Source organism: Lactuca sativa, chromosome 4 (assembly GCF_002870075.4).
Source record: "Lactuca sativa cultivar Salinas chromosome 4, Lsat_Salinas_v11, whole genome shotgun sequence".
Lineage (NCBI taxonomy): Eukaryota > Viridiplantae > Streptophyta > Magnoliopsida > Asterales > Asteraceae > Lactuca > Lactuca sativa.
Genome location: NC_056626.2, coordinates 66,978,158 through 66,988,867, shown reverse-complemented (window position 1 = coordinate 66,988,867; position 10,710 = coordinate 66,978,158). Strand labels below are relative to the sequence as shown.

Here is a 10,710-nt window from a genome sequence, read left to right as displayed (position 1 = left end):
CTTTCGTATTCGTAATCCTATTCCTATTCGAATTCCTATTCGTATTCGCATTCGTATTCGTATTCGCAGTCCTACTCCTACTCCTATTCCTATTTCTATTCGTATTCGCATTCGCATTCGCATTCGTATTCGTATTCATATTCGTATTCGTATTCGTATTCGCATTCGCATTCATATTCGTATTCGTATTCATATTCTTACTCCTATTCGTATTCGTATTCGCATTCGCATTCGTATTCGTATTCGTATTCGTATTCGTATTCGTATTCGTATTCGTATTCCTACTCATACTCTTATTCTTATTTCTATTCGTATTCGTATTCGCATTCGCATTCGTATTCATATTCGTATTCGCTCTGTTCCTAGCTGTACTTTCGTATTATTATCTGTTTCTAACTGTACTTCCGTATCTAAAGGGAGTTATATCAAGAAAATTTTAATGCTTTAAGATTCATGCTTTTAACAACAATTATATGGAAAATCCATTTGTGAAATATAAAATATAACATTTTAAAAGAAGTTTCACAAATAACATGACGGTTTACTCTGCAAGTTGAACGATTTGTTAATACAATTTTCTGTGTTAAAAGCATACGAAATATGAAATGGATTAAGTAAAATCATAAGTTTGAGTACAAGATTTCCTTGTACTTTTGCTTGTATCCCCTCTGAAAACATTGAAAAACATTGAAAAAGGGTAGGGGTATGAACTCACCGATTGAAGAATGTTCCTGATTGGATGCTAAACGTTAGTTCGGGGCTTGAACGCGTGTGAGGTTCCTATGTAATATGAAAAGATACACATTTGTATCTAATTAGGATTTGAACTACAATTTAGATAGGATTATACATTCCAAGACGCGAAAACACTTCATTACAAGTGTTTGGAGTGACCCGGGTGACATATGTAGACATATACGGCTTGGATATGGAGTTTACTCCTCAAGAGTAAACTTATAAGAAGGTTTACGGCCCTAATGACCCACTCCCCATGAGTTTACGGCCGTAAACTCATGGTGGGGTGTTCTAGGGTGCTAAATGGTCTTATATCACTTGGGAAAATTGGCTAGGATCAAATCTAGGGTATATGAATGGATTAAACCATCATATAGACAAACTAATGGAGTTTACGGCAGTAAACTAAGAGTTTACGGCCGTAAACTCCCCCCCACACCCTCCTTTGATGTTTTGGTGGTCATAGGTCTTTACAAGTGTTTCTAGCTAATTCTACAAGCCATGAATGAGTTTAAGGCACCATTTGACCATGTTTTAGGAGTTTACGGCCTAAGAACCCATTCTTGGGGGGTTTACAGCCGTAAGCTCCTATGGGAGTAGTTTTAGCATGTTTAAGGTCCTTAACTTGATTGAGGTTGCTTCTAGATTTCATTCTAAGGCTTATAAGGTGTGTAAGTGGCATTTTAACACCTTAAAAGGAGTTTACTCCCCATGAATTGGTGTTTACAGTCCAAGCATGTGCTTGGGCTGTAAACTCATGTTCATACCTTAAATGAAGAGTTCAAGGTGTTCTAAGTCCATGCAAATAAGTCCTTAGGTCATATCTAGGCTCCAAATGAGGGTTGGAAGGGTTTTATGGCCCAAAAACCCCCTTTTTTGTGAGTTCATGGCCTAGGGTTGTTCTAGGACCGTAAACTCATGCTAATGGTCCTTTTTCATAGATTAACCACGAATTTGAAGGTTAAAGATGTTATACTAGGAGCTAGGATAGTTACCTTGATGATTTGAAGCTTGATTTGGGTGATTTTGGCTCAATTACGAGTTTTAGAGAGAGAAAGTAGAGAGAGAGAGTGGAAAAGGCTTCAAATGAGGCTCTCTCAACTTTATATATGCTCAAAATTTGGGACACGGTGAAATTCTACCCGATACTGATGTTAAGTGAGGCTTTTGGTCGCACCCGATTTAATTGTTTTATAACTTGATGGAATAAAACTAAAATTTTTCTAAATAATAATTCGGGGCATTTCCACGAGTTTCTAATGTGTTTGGACAATTATTAAGTCATAATAGCAAACTCAAATTTAATGACTTAATTTAGAAACGAACGGAAACAATTCAAGACGACGAATTTTTAATGACGAAACGAACTTCGGGTTGTCACAGTAACACCCATAAAATTCGAGCCGATTTAAAACTTTTTAAATCATTTAAAACCATTCAATTATTACAATTTGTTTTTAAAATAGTTTAAACATCAGAGTTCCCAGAAATCATAATCATCAATCGAGTAAGTGTACGGTCACCCTTCGCCTACCCGTGGCCATCCGCTGAACCTGAAACAATAAACTGAAACTATAAGCCCGAAAACTTAGTGAATTACCCCCAAAATATCGATACACATACAGTCCACAACAATATCAGCAATATCATAACATAACAAACTGAAACAACATGCGATGGGTCCACAACTTTACAGACTGGATTACCTTGGGCCCACAGTGTGAGTCTGGATTGCCTTTCGGGCCCATAGCTCACATCTGGATCGCCACCGAGCCGACAATACGAGTCTGGCATGCCCTACCCGACCCTCAACTCATATCTAGAATGCTTCCGAGTCCTCAGTATGAGTCTGACATGCCTTGCCCGACCCTCAGCTCGTATCTGGAATACTCTAAGGTTTATTGGCTACCGCACGGAGCAGTACAACCTCAACCCATCCCACATAACATGTCGACATATAACATAACTAATACCCACACATATGATCATACAGTATCACAGGTAATCCTATAGATCTACCCGACTAGCATATCAACATATTAATATTATACATGCATCTTATAGAAATATTACACATACATTTGAAAAAATTAATATATTTATGCGTTGGAATAAATTTTTCATACATAATCATCTGACGCATTAGAATGAGCTTCTTATTTTTAATACATTTGTATCGAACAATAAATTGTTGGAATTGACTGTCTTTATTCATTGTCGTTTCGACCTTTATCGTTGACACTTCTTTTACAACTTTAATTGGTGTATCAAGATCATGTTTATCACTAGTTATTATATTATGTAAAATAATGCATGTATTTAAGCTTTTATAAAATACACTACCATGTTTTAATATTTTATTGTGTATTTAATTTCTTATATGAACTCGATACATAATTACTAAACTTTGTACTTATACTTAATTAATATAATTTAATATATAATAAAATATTATAAATATTAAATATTGTATTTAAATAATAACTAATAGATAAAAATAAAATAAAAAATAAACTCAGTCAACTAGATTTTTAACTTCATGTAAAAATATTAATTTAATATAGATTAAATTAATATAATTTAATATATAATAAAATATTATAAATATTTAATATTATATTTAAATAGAAATTTACAACTAAAAATAAAATAGAAATATATAAAACAAAAGAAAAGAACTACAATGGACATTGTAACTTCATTTAAAAAAATAATAAGAAAAAAATAGTATTTTTTTTTAATATTTAAAGCAATCATTAAGGATATCTCAAAACTTCATTTTTTTTCTATTCTTCTCAAACTCTATCCTATTTTCAGTTTCATTTTTGGAGATATGAATAATATTCCCCTATATATGGGGGAATACTATTCATATATCAAAAAATTGAGGTGAATTTTGGTTGCCAATTTTAGTCCTTTTATTTTTATTTTATATATTTCTAGTTTATTTTATCTACTAATTATAATTTAAATGCAATATTTAATATTTATAATATCATGTTATATACTAATATATATTAATTAATTATAAATATAGAATTTAATTAATAGAAAAATGTATTTGACAATATATATAAGTTATAAAAATAAAATATTCTAAAAATATATTTTTTAAGATAAAAAATAAGATAGAAAATAAAGTAGTTACTATTTACTCTATTTTTTTTATATGGATTTTAGGGAGAAATAATGGATATGGGTGGGAGAAAATCTATAGAAATAAGATAGGGGTAGAAGAGAAAACCAAATTGAAATCCTAACCTCTCAAACCGAATCAAAGAAACTGACCAAACTCCAAAGAAACCGTAAATGGTAGTGGTTGCAGATGATAGGGTTCTTGACAAGCAAAGCGAGGGGGAATTCTATCGCCGGTTCTGCGAATTAGGGTTCATCTTTCTCTTCGTCGTCCTCGTTCTGGAACAACAGCAATGGCAGCATACAGTATCCTCCGGTCCCAATACAGTAAGTTTTTCAAAATCATTTGTTGCCTTCATGATTTCCATATACTACCCTTCCATCAAAACTTGTTATGGAGCAGATCATCATCTTCTTAGTAATTTGATTTGCGCAAAGTTCTCGTCCTAGAACATTTCGACAAACTTGATTAAATTTTATCCCGATGAGTACTGAATTTTATGATTAATTAATCTGCTAGGCAAACTTGTAAAAGCATTAGTAATATCATTAAAAAGATCCAATTCTCCTAATCTTTCAGCTTCTATCTTTCGTTGAGCAAATTCTGTGTATATCAAGTTTCATAAGATAGCTAGTTTACCAATCTCATATGGGATTTGTTTTTTCACAATAGACTATTTGATTTTATTCCTAATGCTTTAACAAGTTTGCTTAACATGATTAATATCGACTTGTCTTATAATGCACTCATATGTCCGGTTCCCCTTGCCCTAATTTTGTAAATGCTTCCATCAATGTAATCAAGGTTTGTGTTGAAATGTTACACGACTAAAACTTTGTTCAAATCAAATTTTGAAGATAAATACATCCTTTGTAATTATGCTCTCTTATGGGGGTAGTTTCACTTCATTTCTTCACATATGGCTTCATTGCTTATTGACAAAAAAACATCTCCACCGAAACCAATGAGTTATTACTTCTCCATAACAAGTTTAGATGGAAGGTTAGTTTATGATGCAATCGTGAAGACAATAAATGATTTTGATGATGCTTAATGTGTTTGGACTGGAGGATATTGTAATGTATACAAAACCACACTACAAAGTAACAGACTAACAATATATATCTGTCAAGAAACTTCACTCATCATCTGAGAGTGTTCATCGTAAGTGTTTTGTTAATGAGGTACAAGTGTTAACAAACTCTAGGCATTGAAATAAGTCGATACAAATTGCCATGTTTGTAAAAATTCACAACATTTCATTTGTTGCATTTTTTAAATGAAAATTAGCAAAAACTTTTTCCATCCATTGGTATTTTGGGGTACAACTAGTAACAAACTAACATTATTTAATTAGTTATATATATAACAATATTTTTTCTACAATGCATGTCAAGTAAATAACGACTCGAATACAAACACCTATAGAGTTTTACATACTATATACAAAAGTATTTACAATTTGTATCAACAACAATCAATCTTAACCTAAATACAGAACTTATATAAATTACATGCTATTGGGGAAGAGCCATACACTCATCTCCTAACAAGAATGCATGAATCAGTTTGAATTTTTTAACCATGCTCTAAAATTGACAACCACAACCAGAACTAGTAAAAAGAAAGCATGAGAGCTTGACTATGACCTATCTCTTCAAATATCTACACCTTAATTGTCCTATGCTATTAAGGTTGCATATATTATGGTTGGTATAATCCTGAATAGTGAGTAATATATGCACTTTCATGCTATAATAGTGATCCTGGACTCTGCATAATGAATCCGAAAACCATTATTGACACGAATAACTCCATTTTTTTGTATGCTCATTCAGATGGTATACATACCTTTATATGTGTTTATGACCAAGTATAGGTGCAGTTGTTAATAAGGTCTAGGATCAAGTTCCCATAGGAAATATGCATGACATTGACAATAGGAAAAAAGGAAGACGAGATTGTAGGCTAGGTCCCTTATGGAAAAGGAACAGAAAACAAAGGGCATGTGACCTAACATATCAATTGTTGTTGGAAAGATGTATACATCAACCAATAGGTTGAGTGTTAAAGTATTGCTTGGAAGTTGGAATCCCTTTTGAAGATCAAAGGTCGATGCATTTCTATTCCAAGTCTTTCAACATTGCTTCTGTAAATCAAACAAGGGTTCTTCACTTCTTCTACCATGGTAGAACCATGGATGCTGCACCCTTACTGAAGAAAGCAAGCTGAATCCTCAACAATCAGAGATATGATATGAACCAAAATGATATGTTTACAACCTCGGAAAAAACAAACAAAGAAAGATGGAATATCACAAGGGTTCAAAACAAAGAGAAAGTTCAGAACACATAGAATTTAATACTCCGATGTAGTTTGAAAATTTTAAAGCTGTATAATGGTCATTATTGCATTTTGTTACAATGTTGCCATATTGTGATTGCTATTTAATGAATGTTGTCATTTTAATGATTATCTCTTAATTATTTTGTAAGTTTGCGATTTACCAAGTTAATTTTTTTTTAGAAATTAGATGGTCAATTTGAAACAATAATGATTAAAACGGATTTGTTTTCAAAACCAATTATACACAATTTCACAGTTATTAGTTTGACAGGTACATTTGCTTTCAAATTGAATTTCTTTTTAGATTTAACCAGAAATGCATAACAGATCAAATAAAGTTATATTGCACTATAAAATTCTTAGCGTTGCTAGTTTGGTAACTAACTAACAATGTTTTTTAATAGTTTGTCATGAAGAGTACATTTGTGGACAAATATGACACTGACTTTTCATTGTAACACATTTTTTTGTGGAAAAATATAGCGTTTACACTCCTTTGTTGAAAATTATGGCATTGACTTCGCAAGTCTACTCTTGTGGAATAATATGAAACATCCAAAATTTCCATTTGAAAAATAGGTACCTAAAAACAAAAAGAACAGGATACTCCAAGCATAAATTACAATACACAAACCACAATTTTCTAAAAATACACCAAAGCAAATAATGCCTTCTTCAAAGTTTTTACTTTTCTCTCTAGCTCTACTAATCATTACATTTTCTTCAATACTAAAATTTGCTTCTGCATCTTTAGAGGAAGCAAATGCTCTTCTTAAATGGAAAGAAAGCCTTCAGATCCCAAACAACTCCTTGGTTTCTTCATGGCTTCCTAATAATTCCAGTGCATCGGCTCCATGCACTTCTTGGTTGGGAGTAATTTGCAATACTGATGGGAGCATTCACACGTTGAACCTCACATCATCAGGAATAAACGGTACACTTCACCGATTTCCATTCTCTTTGCTACGCAATCTTATGCATTTTGAGCTCAATGTAAACAACTTCTTTGGCCCAATCCCACCAGAAATCCGGCTCCTGTCAAACCTGGTTTATCTTGACTTTTCAGAAAATAGATTTTCTGGAGTAATCCCACCCGAAATAGGGATGTTAGCCACTCTTGAAACCCTCTACCTCAATGGAAATAACTTGAATGGTTCAATACCACAAAAGATCGGTCAATTAACGTTTCTTTATGAGCTTGCATTGTATAATAATTCTCTTGAAGGAGAATTATCTCCATCATTGGGAAATTTGAAAAACTTGGCTTATCTTTATCTCGATAACAATAAGCTTTCGGGTCCAATTCCTCAAGAGTTTGGACAACTTGTCAATCTTGTGGAAGTCTATATCACTCAAAATTCACTTCATGGTCCCATCCCAAAAGAAATAGGAAATCTGAAAAAGCTAACTATCTTGTACCTTTTTCAAAACCATCTAAATGGTTCAATCCCACAAGAAATAGGAAGCATGGTTTCACTTGAGCGCCTAAGCCTCTTCTCAAACAATCTGTCTGGCTCAATCCCCTCATCATTGGGTGAGTTGACATCTTTGAATCTCCTCCATTTGTACCAAAATCAACTCTCTGGTTCTATTCCTATCGAGATCGGGAATTTGAAATCTCTCACTAAACTTGCGGTGAGTGAAAATAATCTTAGTGGCTCTATTCCTTCATCACTAGAAAACCTGAGCAGCCTCCAATATCTTTCCATCCGTGACAATAAATTATCTGGGAATATACCACAAGGATTGGGAAGTCTAGATTTGGTTGATCTAGAAATGGACACAAATCAATTGTCCGGTCATTTGCCCAAAGATTTGTGCCATGGGGGAAACCTTATATATTTATCACTACGTGGTAATCAGCTCACCGGTCCTATTCCAAGAGGCTTAAGGAATTGTCGTAGCCTAATGAGAGCTTTCTTTGATGACAATGAATTCACTGGAGATATATCGAAAAGCTTTGGGGTCTATCCAAGCTTAGTTTACCTTGATCTCAGTCACAATAAGTTTCATGGGCAGCTTTCAGAAAACTGGAGTAAATGCAAGAATTTGACAGCCTTAAGGATAGCATACAACAACATCAGTGGTAGCATTCCACCTGAGTTTGGAAATTCAACTCAACTAGGCAGGCTTGATCTTTCTTCAAATCATATTGTTGGGGAGATCCCTAAGGAGATTGGGAAGATGAAAAGTATGCTGTATTTGTCCTTGGCTGATAACCAACTTTCAGGTATTATACCTAATGAGCTCGGATTGCTACGTGATCTCATTGCCCTTGATCTGTCCACAAATAGACTAATTGGTATGATACCAAGAAATATTAGCAACTGGGAACACATTTATTACTTAAATCTAAGTAATAACAAACTCACTGAAAAAATCCCATCTGAGATAGGTAAAGTAAGTCAACTGACAACACTTGATTTATCTCATAATTTGCTCTTTGGAGAGATACCATCTGAAGTTCAAAGTTTGCAAAATTTGGTGAAACTGGATCTTTCTCACAATAGACTATCGGGGTCTATTCCTGATGCTTTTGAAAAGTTCCTTAGTGGGATTGATATCACTTTTTCTTACAACGAGCTTACAGGTCCAGTTCCCCCTTATGCAATCTTTGCAAATGCATCAATACATGTATTTCAAGGCAATCCAGGTTTGTGTGGAAATGTTACTGGATTAAAGCTTTGTTCAAGTCAAAATATAATGAAGAAAAAAGATCCCTTTCACCATAAGCTCGTCCTTGTAATTGTGCTTCCTATTTTCGGGGCATTTTTACTTGGTTTACTCATGTGTAGCCTCATAGCTTATCGACGACAAAAGAAAATTTTGCCACATGAGCAACCATCAGATGATGAAGGTGATGATTTCTTCTCAATATCAAGTTTTGATGGAAGAGTAGTGTATGATGAAGTCTTAAAAGCAACAAATGACTTTGATGATGCATACTGTATCGGGACTGGAGGATATGGTGTTGTATACAAAGCCGAACTACAACCTAACAATGTAGTAGCTGTCAAGAAACTTCACTCATCATCAGGTAATGTTGATCGTAAGGGTTTCCTTAACGAGGTACGGACATTAACAAACATAAGGCATCGAAACATAGTGAAACTCTATGGATATTGCGCCCATGCTCGCCACTCATTTTTGATTTATGAATACCTTGAAAAGGGTAGCGTCGGATCAATCTTAAGTAGCGATATATTGGCAAAAGAATTGGATTGGTTGAAACGGATCAAAATTGTAAAGGGTGTAGCTAATGCCTTGGCTTATATGCATCATGATTGTTCACCTCCTATCATTCATAGAGACATTTCCATAGCCAACATCCTTCTTGATTTTGATTATGAGGCACATATTTCTGATTTTGGCACATCCAAGCTTTTAAAGCTAGACTCATCCAACTGGACCGCGATTGCAGGCACCTATGGTTATATCTCGCCAGGTAATGTAGTTTGTGATGTTTCTTCTACATCTTAAGTTATACACACATACACGTCTATATATGTATGGACGTATTTATGTATATGTATATATGTGTATCTATGCTAGAATGTTGTGGGGTTAATATAGATTTTATAGTTTTTTATCTCATGTTCTTTTTCGATGTAGAGCTTGCATATACAATGGTGGCCACGGAGAAATGCGATGTGTATAGCTTTGGAGTTGTTGCACTGGAAGTGATGATCGGAAAGCATCCCGGAGAACTCATAACATCTTTACCAACATTGGCTATTGATTATCTATTGCTAGCAAACGTGGGAGATCGTCGTATACCGCCTCCATCATCGGCAGTTGAGAAACAAGTAAAGTTAGTTCTGAGTCTGTCAAGAGCATGTTTGAACTCCAACCCACATGCAAGGCCAACAATGCGCCAAGTTTCAAATATGCTAATGGAGGATTAGCTTTAAATTTCCATATCTGCTGTACTACTTTCAATGTTTCCTTTTAAGAAGTTTCCTCTTATGCATTCTAATAATATGTACCCAATAAATGCCTTATCTAGTATGACATGATGCTACACATTAGATTATCTATTAATCCTCAACTAAGGATATGGCAAGCATACATGTTCACAACAACACCAATCAACATGACACCAAAACAAGCAAAACATGAAAGCAAACAAAAATCATATTTGTGAAAGAATTTTCTACATAATCGCCAAGAAAATAGGCAAATCAAGATGCAACAAAACCAGTCAGGAATATGCTGACATGTTAGACTATCAATTATATTTAGGCTAAGTTTAGGGTACTTAGTGTAATATCAAACTCTATATATATTGTACCATATATTGTATTTCGTAAAGAGAATCAATTACAATATTCCTTATATATACTCTGATATTTGGTTCTATATGGTATTAGAGTCTGATCACCATTAACCCTAGCAGCCGTCAACTCTGCTAGCCTAAATCTATATGCCGGCTACTCCAATCAACCATGGCCATTGTTACAACCTTCGTCTCTACATAAAAGATAGCCCATAAT

General features: G+C 34.0%; 1 protein-coding gene across 1 annotated transcript; it reads left to right on the top strand.

Moving 5' to 3' along the window:
* The first annotated feature begins 6,608 nt into the window (after nt 1–6,608).
* On the top strand, nt 6,609–10,225 carry LOC111879968 (MDIS1-interacting receptor like kinase 2). The gene is made up of 2 exons (XM_023876392.3): nt 6,609–9,662; nt 9,830–10,225. The coding sequence occupies exons 1-2, from the start codon at nt 6,884–6,886 to the stop codon at nt 10,120–10,122; spliced, it is 3,072 nt and encodes a 1,023-aa protein (XP_023732160.1). The 5' UTR covers nt 6,609–6,883; the 3' UTR covers nt 10,123–10,225.
* The last annotated feature ends 485 nt before the right edge of the window (nt 10,226–10,710 follow it).

Excerpts from the sequence above, each read along its gene's own strand:
- LOC111879968 (XM_023876392.3), top strand. The coding sequence starts at position 6,884 with ATGCCTTCTTCAAAGTTTTTACTTTTCTCTCTAGCTCTACTAATCATT. Across the intron at positions 9,663-9,829 it reads CTATGGTTATATCTCGCCAG|AGCTTGCATATACAATGGTG; the intron begins GTAATGTAGTTT and ends TTTTCGATGTAG.